Source organism: Acipenser ruthenus, chromosome 11, assembly GCF_902713425.1.
Source record: "Acipenser ruthenus chromosome 11, fAciRut3.2 maternal haplotype, whole genome shotgun sequence".
NCBI classification, from domain to species: Eukaryota; Metazoa; Chordata; class Actinopteri; order Acipenseriformes; family Acipenseridae; genus Acipenser; species Acipenser ruthenus.
This window is the reverse complement of record NC_081199.1, coordinates 17,363,993-17,381,364: the sequence shown is the minus strand read 5'-3', so window position 1 is coordinate 17,381,364 and position 17,372 is coordinate 17,363,993. Positions and strand designations below refer to the sequence as shown.

Below are 17,372 nucleotides of genomic sequence, written 5' to 3'. Positions count from 1 at the left end.
ATGCTTTGCAATTATCCATTGTTGATGTTGCATCCTCCAAAAATATCAAGCAGGTTAGTTAGACACGATCTCCCTTTCCTAAAACCATGCTGACTGTCTCCCAGGATATTGTTACCATATAGGTAATTTTCCATTTTGGATCTTATTATAGTTTCCATAAGTTTACATATATTAGAAGTCTGTAGTTACGTGGTTCGGTTTTGTCTCGGTTTTTGTGGATCGGTATTACGTTTGCAATTTTCCATTTTGCAATTTTATTTTTTGCTAATCTATGCATTTACTTTCATAATCTATAGATTACTCTTACATAAAAAACCTGAGACATGCTTCAATGTAAATGTGAGTACAATATTTCCAATCCAATTGAAAGCAATGGTCCTCATTACAATAGAATGCTATGACAACACCTCTGTGATACAATGTTGTTTTACACATTCCTTTGTATGTGAGTTGTGTTCTTTTTAACTGTCTGAGACTGAACTGACCTGAACGAGGATCTTTCTTTATCTTCAGTCTCCACTGTGGTCTCGAGAGCTCGTGTATTTTATAGACATATTCAACTGATCAGAAGGAATCTTTATTGCATTCTGAGATATAAGAGACTATCCGTGAACGAAACAGAGTGATGACGCAATAAAGGCGTGCACTGTGTAGGGGGCGGGTCACTGGTTTCATGACATCACTGCTATAGAAACGCATGCTTCACAGCTTCAGCTGCAGATTGAAGCAGACGCTGGAGGGAGGGTTTGTCGTTTGAAAGTTTTGACAATGGAACAGGAATGCGCTGTTTTAACTTTGATACTTCTCTGTTTAATCATAGGTAAATAAACTGCTACACAATTAGACACAACTTTTGACAAGATTTTGGCAATGTCTTTCGTGTTACTTTATCTGTAGTCTGTTCCAGCATTTTACAGTTTGTCAACATATAGGCAGCATAACTATGTATTTCCTTTGTGGTTGTAATGATTATTTATCTGTCTGTTTACTGTAAGGCAACTTGTGTCTGCAGTCTTTTTCATTCTAATTTCACAGTGATTATCTTTCTGTCTCCTCTTTTAGAAATGATCCAGGGAGATACAGTGACTCAACCTTCAAATTCAACCCTCGTTAAAGAAACAGGGAACACCGCTATACACTGTAAATATGATATAGCAGCCGGCTTTGCCCCCAATGCTCTCTTCTGGTACATTCAGGATCCCAATCAAGCCCCACAGCTCATACTCAGTGAACATTCTCAGGATGACATTCCACCAATGTTTCGAAATCGTTTCTCTGCATCTCATGACAAGACAGAGAAGACCTTTCATCTGAATATCATTGCGGCTGTGCTGTCTGACTCTGCCACGTACTTCTGTGCTCTGAGGCCCACGCTGTGAGAGTCTCTATATCACTTCATACAAAAACCTCCTGCTGGCTGCCGAGTGAGTCTCGCTGGTGAAGATGGCAGTGCAGCCTGTGTTCTGTGTAGAAGCTACTCAGAGACATTCTTCTTAATTACCCCCCTGCACCCTCTTACGGTCTGATAGTGAAATGTTGATACATATTACAACATGTAACATGTGTATGATGTTTGCAATTAATAAAAAATGAACTTTCATAGAATTAATTTACAAAGACACAACAGTGTGCTCGATGTTTACATGTATTTAATGCGTTAAAAACAAACAAATTTTAATAAACATGTATATAAAGCGTTAAATAAATTAATTTTTACACGAACTAGCCCCCATATCCACGTGCACACAACACGTGCAACTCACCACTAACTTTGACATTATTTTTAGGAAAACATCTGCCTTGCTACCTCTGTCTTTTCGGATACTGCGTCAAGATTGATGGATTGTTTTTTGTATCTTATTTCATACGACTGCTAATTTCTAGGCTTCGTTAACTATTATATATTCTCTTTAATACCTTGCAATTCAAATGAACCCCTACTAGGGGGGCAGTGTAGGACAATGAATTGTCAGTGTTTGAAGCTCAATATTCACAATCAGACAATGCTTCCCTCATTAAACAACAAGGCACATACCAGACAATAAGGAGATGACAATACATTAATAGCACAGAATGTGGAATACATTCAGAGATACATCCCTTAAGCCCTTTAGCCCAATGCAGTTCCATGTCAGCTCAGTTCAGTCCCATGAACAGTGACCAGCGCAGCTCCCTGCTGAAAGCACTCAATGTGAATCTATTGAACCCTCCCAGTATGTTCAGAATGTAGGTACAGCTGGTATGTTTCGGGTCATATTGACCCACTTCAATTTCAAATCAACATGTGTTCATTAGATAGCTTTTACTCTTTAATGGAAAATATTTTAAATTAATGCAAACTCTTATAATAAATTCAAATAAATATACATTGCATCATAACGTTATATAACCATGTTTATTACACAGAAACCAAAATTGTGTTGAACCTTAATATTTGAAGAAGGGAATGAAAGAAGCTTGAACATAATGAAGAATTTCAGGTATGTAAAAAAAAAACCTTTTCATGAAGTGCTAATTATAACTATGGTAAATTAATTGTCAATAACATTTCTATATGAATGTACCAAAAAATGTGGGTATATCCAAACATAGCACATACAGGGGCTGATGTAAGGATACGGATAAAGTGATTTGCGGCTGCAAAACACCCATATCGTGTCCAAAATCTGCATTTTCCACACGCAAACCATGTTTAGTGACCACTAAAAATGCGGCATATGTAAAGAACGATTTTCACCTGGTGTTCAGCACCCACTATCAAATTAGCACTTATCATTAATCAATTTAAATTATACTGAAATGCATTCAAGTGAAGAAACGAGGGATACTAAGGGGATCTGGGATACTAAGCGGGTGCAAACATTATAATGAGATGTAAGGATTCTGCCTTGCACTTGGGCCATTGCTGACCATCCACAAACATGACACCTCCTCTTACAAGGTGTAAACCATGTAGAAGAGAGTAATTAAGAGCTGTATAAAAGCACACACCTGCAGAGACCTGTCATTGGCTTTAGGATGGCTGCTGTTTGCACTTCCTGATGTGGCAACACTTGACTCTTGTTGAGGACAGAGAAGAGCAAGACGGAGCAGACCCGCATACTCAAATCCAGGGTCACTGTGTTTGGGATGCTGGAGGATGCGGTGGCGTGATTGTCTAACTCATCCTAGACCTAATAGCTGAATTTCACATTTTCATCACCTGGTTGACTGTCCTCCTGGTAACACCGACAGCATTGACTTTCTCCACCATAGAGGACCATATGGCCTCTTTGGTAGCATAACTGATGATGGCTGAGGATTTTCCAAAAAACTCTGAGTGACCTCAGCCATAAGGACTCTCAGCTGCTCCTCAGAAAGCTTTTCTTTTCTTTTCCGTGCACCAAGAGGACTTGGCTGCCTTTCTTGTGACATTTTTTTTTGTTTGGTTTGATTTTCGTGCTCCACAAATCTCATACAGCACCTACTGCTCTCTGTACTCTGAAATCACCTCACCTCCGGGCTGTAAGTGCGGCTGCTAAATACTCTTCTGTGTAGAAGGGGAACCACAGTGCACATTATAATGTGGTGAGAGCTGGATTTCCTGAGTTCTGGGAAGGTTCATTGGAAAGTGGGTAGGGTGACTGCAGTTAGTCAATGAAGAATTGAAACCTCTTTGCATCCAGTTAACTGCTAAGGAAGGTGTTGATAAAACAAGATGGTAACCACAACTATGAACCGCAGAGTTACATGATTACATCACATTTACATCATATGTTTCTGTTTCTCTTTGCTGATTGGTTCCAAACATTTGACATTCAAAACCTCTAAGCAGAATATTTCAGAGCAGCATTGTGAAGAGAAAAGCACCAGAATCAACACAGAGACAGAACCTTTCTATTCTGTTCTTAAAGAAATCAGCACTGAGCTAAAATGGATACATTAATCATGTGTATGTTTATTATCCTGCCAGGTAATTTCAACACAACAAGAAAGATTATTATTATTATTATTATTATTATTATTATTATTATTATTATTATTATTATTATTATTATTATTATTATTTCTGACTGTCTATTAAATGTTCTTTTTCTTCCTCAATGTTCAGTCTTGACAAGCGGGGATTCCATCAGTCCTCAACAGACAGCAGAGTCCAGAACAGAAGGAGAGTCAGTAACGCTCAGCTGCTCTTATACTGCAAGTACCACCAATGTTCTTCTTTACTGGTATCGGCAGAACTCAAACCGAGCCCTGGAATACATACTGCTTAAAGGAGCTGGTTCATGGAGTAGCAGTTCTCACACTGCAGACTTTGCTAAAAGCCAGTTCACTTCTACAGCAGACAGCTCTTCTACTACAATCATCATTTCCAAACTTGCTCTGAGCGACACAGCAATCTATCACTGTGCTCTGAGGATAGCACAGTGTGAAAACTCATTGGGACGCTGTACAAAAACTCTCTCAGCACTAAATGACACATGCCCATTACCTGGTAAAAGATGAAAGAAAGTCGTGTTGAACTGCTTCCTCACACTATCATTGGCATGAGTCCATTATAAAGGAAGTGGCTTCAGTGCAGGCAAACTGTTTTCATTTTGATTCACTTTCTTCTCTGCACTCTTTGGAAATGTGTTCCCTGTTCATAGAATTGGAATAAGAGAGCAGGTTATGGTGAACCACAATGAACAATATAATATAATAAACACGTGTTTGATACAGGACTTCATTAACGTATCAAAGTGCTGTGAAGGCACCGGATGTGAAGACTCCACTGAACACACCCCTGAGCTGAACACTCTGCAAACGCTCCACCTCAATCATTCCCTGACTTGTGATCTTAGTTCTAAGAATAACAAGAGCAAGAAACCATATATCATGGCTTACCACATCACAATGGATACACACAAATAGAATGTGCTGTACCAGTAAATAAAGAGAACAAACACTTCAATCTTATTGTCAACACTGATGTTTTTCTTCAGATTTTTTTTTTCTGTTGTAGTGGAGGGGTTGTTTTTGTGGAAGTAATTTTGTCAAGTTATTTTTTCTTCACTCTTCATTCAACCAAATCAGCATGCAATAATGCCTCTGACACTCCACTTTGAAGACAATCCTGACCCCTACAGGCATGGCAGTGAAACTACTGCTATTTTTCCTTGTGATCCTGCAATTGAAATAATATATACAGGGGGATATGTCACTATATATGTACTGTGGGCAGCAGTGTGGAGTAGTGGTTAGGGCTCTGGATTCTTGACCGGATTGTTGTGGGTTCAATCCCAGGTGGGAGACACTGCTGCTGTACCCTTGAGCAAGGTAGTTTACCTAGATTGCTCCAGTAAAAACTGTATAAATGGGTAATTGTATGTAAAAAAAATAGTGTATAATGTGATATCTTGTAACAATTGCAAGTCACCCTGGATAAGTCTGCTAATAAATAAATAAATAAATAATAATATCTACAGTATATATTCTCAAGCTTGGAATGCCAAATATAAATAAAGCTTGACATCACACTGCAGCTGCTTCAAGTACACATCACTCGTGTCATTTCATATCATCATGTCCAGTGAACACTCCAGTGTGGAATAGTTCTCACCTGCATCATCGGTCACGTGTGCAGCTTCTGTCTCATCTTCCAACACTGCAGTTCTTGAGCTCTCCTCATTCTGCACTCACACAGGCACCGAGCATGGGGCGAGGAAATCAGCAGTGCAGTGTTCTCACTACAGCTCTTCTGCTGATTCTGATAGGTGTGTATGCAGGGCTTGGGTTCAATTCAAATACTCACATTATATTCTACAGTGCCTTGCATAAGTATTCACCCCCCTTGGACTTTTCCACATTTTGTAGTGTTACAACCTGGAATTAAAATTGATTTAATTAGGATTTTTTTGTCACTGATCTACACAAAATAGTCCATAATGTCGAAGTCTACATATTTTTCAAATTATTTACAAATAAAAAACTGAAAAGTCTTGATTGCATAAGTATTCACCCCCTTTGCTGTGACACCCCTAAATAAGCTCTGGTGCAACCAATTGCCTTCAGAAGTCACATAATTAGTTGAATGGAGTCCACCTGTGTGCAATTAGTGTCACATGATCTCAGATTAAATACACCTGTTTCTGGAAGGCCCCAGAGTTTGTTAGAGAGCTTATCTAAACAAACAGCATCATGAAGACCAAGGAGCTATCAAAACAAGTCTGGGATAAAGTTCTGGAGAAGCACCAATCAGGGTTGGGTTATAAAAAAAATGGAAAGAATATGGCACAACCGCGACTCTGCCTAGAGAAGGCCGTCCACCAAAACTCAGTGACCAGGTAAGGAGGGCATTAGTCAGAGAAGCAATCAAGAGGCCAATGGTAACTCTGAAGGAGCTGGAGAGATCCACAGCTGAGATGGGAGAAACCGTCCATGGGACAACTATAACCCAGACTCTCCACAAAGCTGGGCTTTATGGAAGAGTCGTGAGAAGAAAGCCATTGCTGAAAAAAAACCCATATCAAATCCTGTTTGGATTTTGCCAAAAGGCATGTGGGAGACACAGCAAACATGTGGAAAAAGGTTCTCTGGTCTGATGAGACCAAAATTGAACTTTTTGGCCTTAGTGCAAAACGCTATGTGTGGCGCAAAGCCAACACTGCTCATCACCCTGAGAACACCATCCCCACGGTGAAGCATGGTGGTGGCAGCATCATGTTATGGGGATGCTTTTCATCGGCAGGGACCGGGATTGAGGGCAAGATGGATGGAGCCAAATACAGGGAAATTCTAGAGGAAAACCTGTTTCAGTCTGCAGAGACCTGGGACTGGGGCGAAGGTTCACCTTCTTGCAGGACAATGACCCTAAACACTCAGCCAAAGCTACACTGGCGTGGTTTAAAAACAAGAACCTGAATGTCTTAGAATGGCCCAGTCAAAGCCCAGACCTCAATCTGATTGAGAATCTGTGGCAAGACTTGAAAATTGCTGTTCACCAATGGTCCCCATCCAACTTGACAGAGCTTGAGCATTTTTGCCAAGAAGAATGGACATAATTGCAGGATCCAGATGTGCAAAGCTGGTAGAGACTTACCCAAAAAGACTCACAGTTGTAATTGCTGCCAAAGGTGCTTCTACCAAGTATTGACTCAGGGGGGTGAATACTGCAACTAACAAATGTCTTTTTTTTGTTTAATTAACTTTTGTGTCACAATAAAAAATATTTTGCACCTTCAAAGTGTTAAGTATGTTGTGTAAATCAAATGGTAAAAATCCCAATTAAATCCATTTTAATTCCAGGTTGTAACACTACAAAATGTGGAAAGGTCCAAGGGGGGTGAATACTTATGCAAGGCACTGTATATCTTTAACATGGATTTATTGAACTGTATTTCAGAGAGGTCTTGAAGATTTGGTGGCACAGTCTCCAGCTGAGATATTGACACATGAAGGAAATTAAACAATATTAACCTGTCAATATAATACTACAACCAACCAGTATCTGAGTGATCTCTCAAGTGAGTTTCCAGCCCGTTTCTCAGCTGAGCTGAACCCCAGCAGCCGAACAGTGCCTTTGAGAATACAGCAGTGTGAGCTCACTGACTCTGCAGTGTATTACTGTGCTCTGAGGCCCACAGTCACAGGAACTCTACACCTCGCCCTGCAACAACCACCTGCTGCTCTTTGCACTTCAGCATTGCATTGGAAATGTGAATGCTTTAAACTGTGGCAAGCAGCTGTGATGTTTGAAGTTTTAATTGAACCTTTTCCAGACCCCATGGTAAAACTAGCATTGTCTGTACCCTATTGCAGTATTACTAATTCTGCAGATACCAACATGAACTAGAAATCTATTTTAAGCAACAAGGTGAAGAACAAGCTATGAATACCCCAAGTTTCAGGTCATGTGTAGTGGTTATCATGTGTTGCAGCATATACACCATTGTTATTACTGGTTCTATATCTGTAATATTTCATTTGTGGTTGATATGAGTCACATAATGTAACTATGGTTAATTTAAGGGTCTATGCTGCCATCTTGTGGTCACGAGTATGCTGACAGCTGCTGCTGCTGCTTCTTTATTTCTTGGCAGACGCCCTTATCCAGGGCGACTTACAGTCGTAAACAAATCCATTTCAAGAATCACAGTACAAGTAATAATACAATTAAGAGCAAGATAAATACAATGACTTTGGTTCAAGCAAGTACAAGTGTGACAAAATACAATTCAATAATACAGCAGATAACAGTGTCAGTGATAGTTACATCAGGATATAATTAAATAGAAAATACTACAGATTAAATAACACTTGACAGAATGGTACAGTGTATCTGTGGAGATACAATAACAAAACCATTGCTTGTCGAGGCTGTGTTTCATTAAAGTCACCATAAGAAACTGCATTTAGTAAAAGAAAACACATCAGTTAATCCTTCAACCCAACAGATGGCACTGTGACTCTCCTTTACCATGTTTTGACATCCAAACTCCCTGACATCCTGTTGTGAGCCGAAGCACATGGAAACCTAAAAGGTAAGACTTTCTTACAAATAAAATAATATAGCTAGAGTGTTGGTGATTTTTTTTTAAAATAACATCTGTAAGCCTAGGCTATTGATTGTATGAGTTTATATATATATATATATATATATATATATATATATATATATATATATATATATATATATATATATATATAGATAGATAGATATAGGTAGATAGATATATAGTGATGGGAGTGTGGTTTTTAAGGGATTAAATACCTCCATAGAAGGACCAGAAACTACATTTCCCAACGACCACCAGGAAACCAGGCAGTGCATGACGGGGAACGGCGGTGACTTTAAAAGGCTGCTAGGTAGGAGAGAGAATAGGTACTAGTAATATTACGGACTAAATTAAAATAGCAGACGAGAAGGGGACGCTGCACTTGGCTCGAGTCTGCTATATTACAGAGTGGTGAGCATTAAGGATTACAAACAGAATATCAAACGAGAAAGGGACGCTGCACTCGGTTCGAGTTTTCAACCTGACAAAGTGGTGAGCAATAAGGATTACAAATAAAATATCAAACAAAACCGGGATGTTCCACTCGGTTTGAAATTACAACTTGTCGAAGAGGTGAGCGTAAGAAGCACACAATTAATACCAGACGAGAGCGAGACGCTGCACTCGACTCACGTCTGTTACATCGAACAGAGGATCAGTGGATTACAAATACCTTCCGACAGAGGACCAACACGGAGGAACAACGCGTACAACACGGACCCGGTCACAGTGAGTACGGCGTGTTGTGTTTGTTCCTGGATGTGTTGTGGTACGGGACTGGTGTTTATTTTTAAGAAACCCTGGCTGAAGCCCACGGGGTACCGGGACGGTAACTCAAAGCTCACAACATACGGGGTATTTTAAGTGGTGCTATACACAACGGGATTGATTTCCATAAAGAGAGGAACCCTGTAAGGAAAGATATAATATAGAATTATGAACAGTACTCTGACTGAAGTTACAGTATAGTTAATAAATTATTCAACTTGAAGAGTAGTTTGTTTTTACCTTCACAAAAAGTTGACTGGGCTGTGCAGTTCTGCAAAGGACCACCGGGTAATAGTAAGTACAAACCTGGACGTAGTGAAGCCAGAGGGACCTGACTCCACAGCGCCATCTGCTGGAGCTCCACAGCACTTGGAAAGAGAGGAAAGGGGACACAGCAACAAACCAACAACAGGAAAAGAATTGGAAGAAAAGACTGTACTGTGTTCACTGTAGTAGTTGTTCATTGTGAAGAACTTCTGTGTGTTTGGTTTATTTAATTTTGGAACTATTAAAGGAACTTAATATTTGCAATTATGGTCTGGATCACATTTGTCTGCCCTACAATACAGACACCTTAGCCAAGTCCCAAACTACGTGAACACATTTGTGTCACTATCTATATATATATATATAATACCTACTAAATCTTTGAAGATGTGTAAATATATTAATGTATGTCCAGAGATACACTGTACGGGTTTGACTTGGAAGGCACACAATGCAACATTCTAAAGGTGCATGCATTTCCTTCTTTTATACAGCATATATGAGGGCAGGCATTGCAGCTTCTGTGTTTCATGGAGGAAAACGGCACAAAACAGCATTCCACCGGATAGCAGTGATGAGGAAGGTGAACATTTACAGTGCAGACTATTTTGTATTATTTAGAATGACTTTTTCCAAAAGAAAGCGAATGAGTCTTTCCAAAGATTCCTGAATACTACCTTTTAATTCTTTGCATCCAAAGACATGCAATTCACTAGTCACTTACAAGGGCTTGATTAGTGCAGAATAAGGGGGGTTTAAATTTGAGGAACGGGGGTGCTTGTGTAACACGGAATTAGAGACATAAAACTGGATAGCTTGGGTGAGAAGAGCTGGACAAGACAACAACATATAACACTCTGAACTCTCCCGTCTCACCGGGTCAGGCAGCACCCTCTGGCTGCTGGCCGGCTATTGAGAATGAGAGACAGAACAAATAAGGACAAAGCTCTCAGTCCAGGTCAGAACCAGGCGGCATCTCTTAGCTGCTGGACGAACAAGGAGAATGAGAGGACAAACATAAAAGACACTCTCGATGAGAGACTGTGGCAATGTGCCCCGCCCCTGTGTGCATTTGTGTGTTATATGTTGTATGTTGCGTGTGTTAATGTTGGTGTATAGAGATGGCTGCACAGGATATAAATGGGTGTGTGCAGCACGAGTTAAGATGTAGAATTGTATTTAGGCACGAGGATGGCACATCACTTCACGTGCATTTAAAGTATTTAATATGTGAGCACGAGGTTGCACATAATTAATTCATGTGCTGGGATTCAAGTGAATAATTAATTGGTAATTGAATCCTGGCACAACAGTATATATAGATGCACGTTTTACTCACTTGGGGTTGTGTGTTCAGGGCGAAAGAACGGGAGAGAGGAGAGAAATAATCAATTGCTACGTTGTGCTGGAGGACCAGCACGGTACGTGTTTGTTTAGTGTTCGTCCCTGTTTGTTAGTGTCTGTTCGTTTTGTTTGTCTATTTATTTTGCCGTAAAGTGCTGTGTCCTGTTTTCTGTTAAAACCTTTTTATTTATAATAAACCGGCGCAAGTAAGCGTCTTCATCATTTCACCTCATCTGTCTTGTCTCTGTGTATTCACTTCCTGGTTCTGACGTCACCACTCAGCCAGCCGTGTGACAGAGACATAAAAGACAAAGGGATTGATCCGTCACTACTCAGTGCAGCAGCCCCAGGCAGCGTGGCTGGCAGCTGGGTGGTGTGGAGTTAGGATAAAGAGTCTCGGGTCCGTGTTGGAGAGACGAAAATAGAGGACCCCCCCCTTGGCGGGGCCCGGCTCGGCAGGTGGGGACTCGGCCAGCCAGAACTGGCAGAAAGGTGCTCGGACCTGAAAAGAAACGAGGTAGATGGGATAGCAAGGTTGTGGCCTTGGTGAGGCTAGCGCATGAGCTGCGACAGAATAGCTGTGGCCGGGGGTCCCCTCTAGCCAGCGAGGAACCGCCGGGGAGGGCAGTGACTTGGGCAGGAGGCTGACCCGGTCGGTTGGGGGAGTGAAAATCACTTCCCCCCCAAAAGAAGGACCCCCGGCTCCCCGCAGCACTGCACCGTGAAGATAGGGAAGAGACCGCTGAGCCGCACATATAGATAATAGGAAGCTGTAAGAAAGAGAAAATACAGGGAGAGGTTAGTAATGATGACTAGGGATTGGAGGCCATCTGCACTGTGGAAAGGAAAAACCCCACCCTAGTGGTGGGAAACCTTTGGTGGACCTGGCGGAGAGGGCGCCCCCACTCCGGGCATACTAACAAAGGACTTTTGAGCTGCTGCAATGCCTGAAGGGACTGAAGGCAGAACTGATACTGGATGGCTGAGGGTAGTTCCTGAGGAGGAAGGAGCCAGGTTGAGATACGTGATAGAGGCCAGCAGGTGCTGAAGATGGAGTGAGAAATACGATTCTGGGCGTAGAAGGTGGTTACGGAGGACCAGGCAGTAGAGTCAGCTGAGCGTGAGGATGGGGCTAGAGCACTCTCCATAAAACAGCGGGCCGACTGGAGGAGACCAGAGAGAGTGGAGTTTAGTTAAATATTAGCTGGCTGAACGAAGGCACCTGCTGCGGGTTGGGATCTGCTCCTGAAATTAGGCTGTGGAACTTCAGGACCTGCCGGCGAGATAAAGCTTAGAGGCGTTAAGGGACCCGGGGATGTGGCGGGCCCGAATAATGACGTTATTGGACACGAAGATCCAGACCAGGTGACAAAGAAGCTGTATGATTAAGGGGGGGTGATGTGCGCCCCCTTTTTTTTTTTTTTTCCCCCGGATTTGAGAGTGATCGGAGCGCTTGAGGCCTAGACCTGGGAAGCTGGAAGTTGATGGGAGTTGAGAATTCTGCACAGCGGAGAAATCCAAAGAAGGCGGTCAGGCACAGGGTGTCCATGACAATGTCGTCGAATGGGTTGAAGCATCCTTGCAGGAGAAGGTCTGTTGAGATTGGTTGTCTTGATGGAGAGGAGGGGGGCAGGCTTTTCTCCATGCCTCTGAGAATTAGGCGGATCTCTGGAACGGACGACAGAGGAGGAGAGGAGATAGATTGAAGGCGAAATTGATACCCGCTAGGTAGCATCTAAATAGAGGAGGGGGCTAAACATAGAGACAGCCTGAGGTGAGTGATGAAGGAGAGGAGGTGCTGGAGGTTGCAAGAGGTATGAGAGATCCGATTTTGTTCGCAAAAGTGAGTAACTGAAGACCAGGCGTCGAGTAGGAGGAACGGGTAGATGGGGCGAGAGCGTTCTCCATGAATCCACATGCTGATTGAAGGAGGCCAGAGAGAGTTATTCAGTTGAATATTGTCTTGCTGAAGGGGGGGGGGGGCTGGAGGCGGAACTGGTGCTGGAACTGGTGCTGGATACCCGAGAGATCATTCCTGATGGATGAAGGCTATCCCAGATTAAGGCAGAGATGCCAAGTTCTGAAAGTGGAAAATAGTTGCACTTGCCGTAAAAAATAGTAGTCTGCCGTAAAAAATAGTAGCACCTGACCAGTAAAAAGATTACCTGGTGAGCGCAGCGAGGCGGTATTTTTTTTCATGATCAGGTGCTGCTAGGTGCTCACCTAAGGAAGAATCAATTCTGGACTGAAATATTCAACCTCCAAACTTTATCAAAAATAACTAACAAAATAACATCTCAAGAAAGATTTAACAATTTGTATTTATTTTGAATTATTTGCATTTCACTTGATATTTGTATTCTGAACTACAGGTACTTTGGATTTCAATTTAATTAAATGTCTCTTGTATGGAAAAGTATTTGAAATGCAATTGAGTATACCAAATGCATTTCAAATACTCTTCCATACAACAGACATTAATCTATTGCATTGGTATACACAAACATTGGTACAATTTGCATCATTACCAACTTTTAACATTTCCAACTTAAAAGTCTTTTATAAAAAAAAAAAAAAAAAAAAAAAAAAAGGTAAGGACCACCTGATCTGTATGTTGGTATTTACTGTATTAATGTAGTTCTGGTATTAAATTCCACTTATTTTTTTATTAGTAGCTTGTTTGCATTTTTTAAGCAGATCACAGCCAAACACCATCTTGTAGCACACACTGTCACGTGCAAGGATGTGGAGCTTCTGGATAAGCAGCGCCTCCAGGGTCCTATCAGATAAATTTGGCCGAAACTCTGTACGATTCTTGCGAACGATACTAAACACCCTCTCACTATCTGCATTACTGTGAGGAATGGTTAGGATCACCAGCATGACCTTCACCAGCACACTGAAACTGGATTTCTGTGTTGTACAATTTTTCAATTGCCCAATCATATTCCATGCTACATCAGCCCTGTCTGCTGACAAAATGTCCTCTGAAAAACTGAAAATTTGGTATCTTACAAACTGGGACTCCAGTTCATCCATTTCATCTTCTTTGACCAGCCCAAATCTGTCCACAAAATAACGGACACAGTCAAATGACACCTTCTCCCGCTGACTGATGTCTGCCACTTGGGCATTCCTAAGCAGTTCATCCTGAAGAGGAAATTTCTTCTGCATGTATGTGCATGCCTCTGAAAAGTATGCCTTTACAGAAGAGTAGAAGAGCTTCACATCTTCATGTTGCAGTGATTCATCAGCAATGCAAGCATGCAGATATTGTCTGGTCTTTGTTCCAATCACCAGGTCATTCTCAGATTTCTGGTTGTTGAGACTTCTAAAATCTACTGTGTACACACTGGAGGCTGCTACCAATACAGCTGGCTTAACAAACTTGCAGATAAGATCTGTATAAATGGCTTGTAATTCCCTGCCAAGGACATGGATATTAGGCTTATCACTTTGCAACAGGAGATTGAGTTTATCAAATGCTGGAATACTTGCTTGCAGAAATAAGCAATACAACTTTGTGGATGCCCTCTCAAAGCAAGACTTGATTCTATCCTGTTTAGTTGATAATGGCATGCTCTCTCTTGGTTTGGTTTTTCCAGATGTGGAGAGGGATTTCTTCTGTGAATCTGAACTAGGCCTCTTCAACTTCTGACAGTGTCCTTCTTCTTGGGCTTTGGCTGAAGACTCTTTACTACAAACCTTTTGCTTTGTAGGTATTGAAGTGTGAACCAACTTCCCACTTATAGAAGGCATCTGCTTGGGACCAGGCTTCTTATGAACCTGACTCTGTTTAAGCTGTGCTGTTACAGTAGGCTGTTGTGCACTGCTAGACTGTGCTCTTTCATGTGGTCTGTCACTATGAGGCTGTGCTTTTTTATCTGGTCCGCCAGGGTGTGCCCCACTGGAGCCTAAAAATAGAAAATACAGTTGTAAACCTCAGTGAATACAGCTATAATATACTTTTGTTGAAGTGTAGATAGATTGATAAATAGATATTAAAATTAACAGATTCATTTCAGATCTTATACAAGTATATAAGCTGTTGAAAAGAGAGCAAGCTGGAGCAAAAGCTTCCCACATGCCACATAAACAAGATCACCAGAGTTAAAATTAAGTTACTGCACCACTATTACAAGCAATAAGATGAATGAAAAGCAATAAGATGAATGAAAAGATTACACAGAATAAGTCCCTTACTAGTAGAGTAATTACTAAACAAATCATACTTATACAAATTCTACATAGAACACATTTAATACCACAATTGTTTGTTTTGTTATACCTATACATACCTACATAAAGGATATGTTTGTGTGTATTGTATACCTTTAGTGACAGAAGATGAAGGACTCTCTTTGCTTGTGAAGAACTTTAGTAGAGCAGGCCACTGTTCCAATAGCCTGTCAAGACATTTGCCAACACTCAACCACCTTCAAAAGTAAAAAGAGAAGAAGTTTAATTTCTCAAACATTGTGGAAAAACATTATATATTACTATTACAATATTGATAATTGAACATTTACAAAAAAAGGCAAATTCAATCAGGGATCAAATTACAGGTGTCATCTGTGAACCTGAATGGGAACTGTATTTCACACTTTCTTTGCTGATGCAGACAGTAGAAGGTTTTATCCTTGATCAGGTACTTTTCTACAATTTAGCTAATAGTCCTTAAAATAAGCATATTTATTACATTTTTCATATTGTCAGAACTGACTGGAATGTTATACTTGGATAAATGAATAAATAACAATAACTAGATAGAATATATATATTTTTTAAAAAGCAGGACACTGACAATCATTCAAATAATACATATTATTTAGTAATTTGGTTAAGGCTTACATTTAAAAAATACACAATGTACTAATAAATTATATAAGCAACACAACAAATTCAGCCACACAGTCAACAACCATCAATGTTAAATTTTTGTTGAATCATTAATAATGAAAATAATGATTTAAAAAATGGATTAATTGCTATGGTAGTATTATCAAGAATGACTCATTCTAATTAATAAAAAGGGTAGCCTACCTTGTATTTACATGCTTGATGATTCCTCTGGTTTCGATGTCACAGAGCTGCTGTAGCTGTTTTAGTTGTTTATTTCTCTTGCTGCTTTTGTCGAAATAATAATACAAGTCAATCAACAGATCTTCCACTGATAGTGGTAGTTTTGCAGCTGCATACTGGGCTGCAAGGTGTACCAAGTGGCAAGGACATCCCTGTACATATACATTTTCATTTTCCTTGTGCACAAACGCTGCAACCACTTTGTGAACTCCAACCATAACAGAGGCATTATCACAACAGAAGCTCACACATCGTTGCCATGGGATGTTAAATTTCTCCAAATTTCTGTTGAGTAAATTAAATATGTTCTCTCCAGTACTCAAAACTTCTTGCATTGCTGGTAGCGATAGTAATTGCGTGACGATTTTTCCAAGAGACCCGTCATAATATCTCACTACAACTGGATACAGTTGACTGGTTGTTGTGTCACTGCTGCCGTCCGTGCTCAATGAAAAATAACCCAGCGATAATTCCAAGGCTAAAGACTTTGACGTGTCATTTGAAAGGGTTTCGATTATGGCAGTGGTTTTTGTGCGGCCTGATCCGTACTTGTTGGCGATGTTTGAGTCCGGAAATGCAGCTTTGCAAAGTGGACCGATATGATCCGAAACAGCAATTGGGAGATTGTGCTCAACAATAAAGTTTGCAAAAAGTGTCTCTGCCTTTATCACTGCATTATCTTCGCCTGTACTCACTACAAATTCACGCATAGATTTATGATTTCCAATAGATTTTGCAAATTGTTGATGTTTTTTTGTACCTACATGAACGATGCAATCGTGACGTCCACCGTGTTTCACTGAGAAGTCAGTCCGGCAATATTCACAGTAGGCATGCGAGTCAGAGATTTGACTTGTTTTAATAAAAGGCCATTCTGTAGTGTATTCCTGTCTATATTTCTGGCAGGATAGTCGACTTCTTTTAGACGGAGGAGAGTAGGACATTTATTTATATCTGGCTGGTGATGAAACCTGAACGATTGTATAAGGCAACATTTGCGCGGCAGTTCCTCTAGGACCCCCTACACCGGTTGCTAAGCAACCCGGCTCACCGCTACTAGTACGTTAGGTAAAATGCCAGTAAAATATATTATTAAGAATAATATGTATATATAAATAGACAGGAAAACACACACATGGTAGCCTGTTGAATCAATGGTTTGTATGTATATTTATAGGCTATACGTATATATTTTTACAGACGTGCTCAAATTTGTTGGTACCCCTCCACAAAAAATGAAGAATGCACAATTTTCTCTGAAATAACTTGAAACTGACAAAAGTAATTGGCATCCACCATTGTTTATTCCATATTTAATAGAAATCAGACTTTGCTTTTGATTTTTTATTCAACATAATATTGTAAATAAGAAAACAAATGAAAATGGCATGGACA

The 17,372-nt window shown here is 40.5% G+C and overlaps 1 protein-coding gene across 1 annotated transcript; it reads right to left on the bottom strand.

Moving 5' to 3' along the window:
* Positions 1-11,223: 11,223 nt before the first annotated feature.
* LOC131739337 (uncharacterized) lies at positions 11,224-16,834 on the bottom strand. The gene is made up of 5 exons (XM_059032702.1): positions 15,939-16,834; positions 15,228-15,331; positions 13,911-14,809; positions 11,920-12,058; positions 11,224-11,609 (listed from the first exon to the last, which is right to left on the bottom strand). The coding sequence occupies exons 1-5, from the start codon at positions 16,685-16,687 to the stop codon at positions 11,224-11,226; spliced, it is 2,277 nt and encodes a 758-aa protein (XP_058888685.1). The 5' UTR covers positions 16,688-16,834.
* Between the last annotated feature and the right edge of the window lie 538 nt (positions 16,835-17,372).

Bases quoted from the DNA above. Each gene is read 5' to 3' on its own strand.
- LOC131739337 (XM_059032702.1), bottom strand. From the start codon at position 16,687: ATGCGTGAATTTGTAGTGAGTACAGGCGAAGATAATGCAGTGATAAAG. The intron at 12,059-13,910 runs GTAAGATACCAA...GGTCTCCTCCAG, and splicing joins ATGAACTGGAGTCCCAGTTT to TCGGCCCGCTGTTTTATGGA. The intron at 11,610-11,919 runs GTATCTCAACCT...TTCACGGTGCAG, and splicing joins CACCTGCTGGCCTCTATCAC to TGCTGCGGGGAGCCGGGGGT.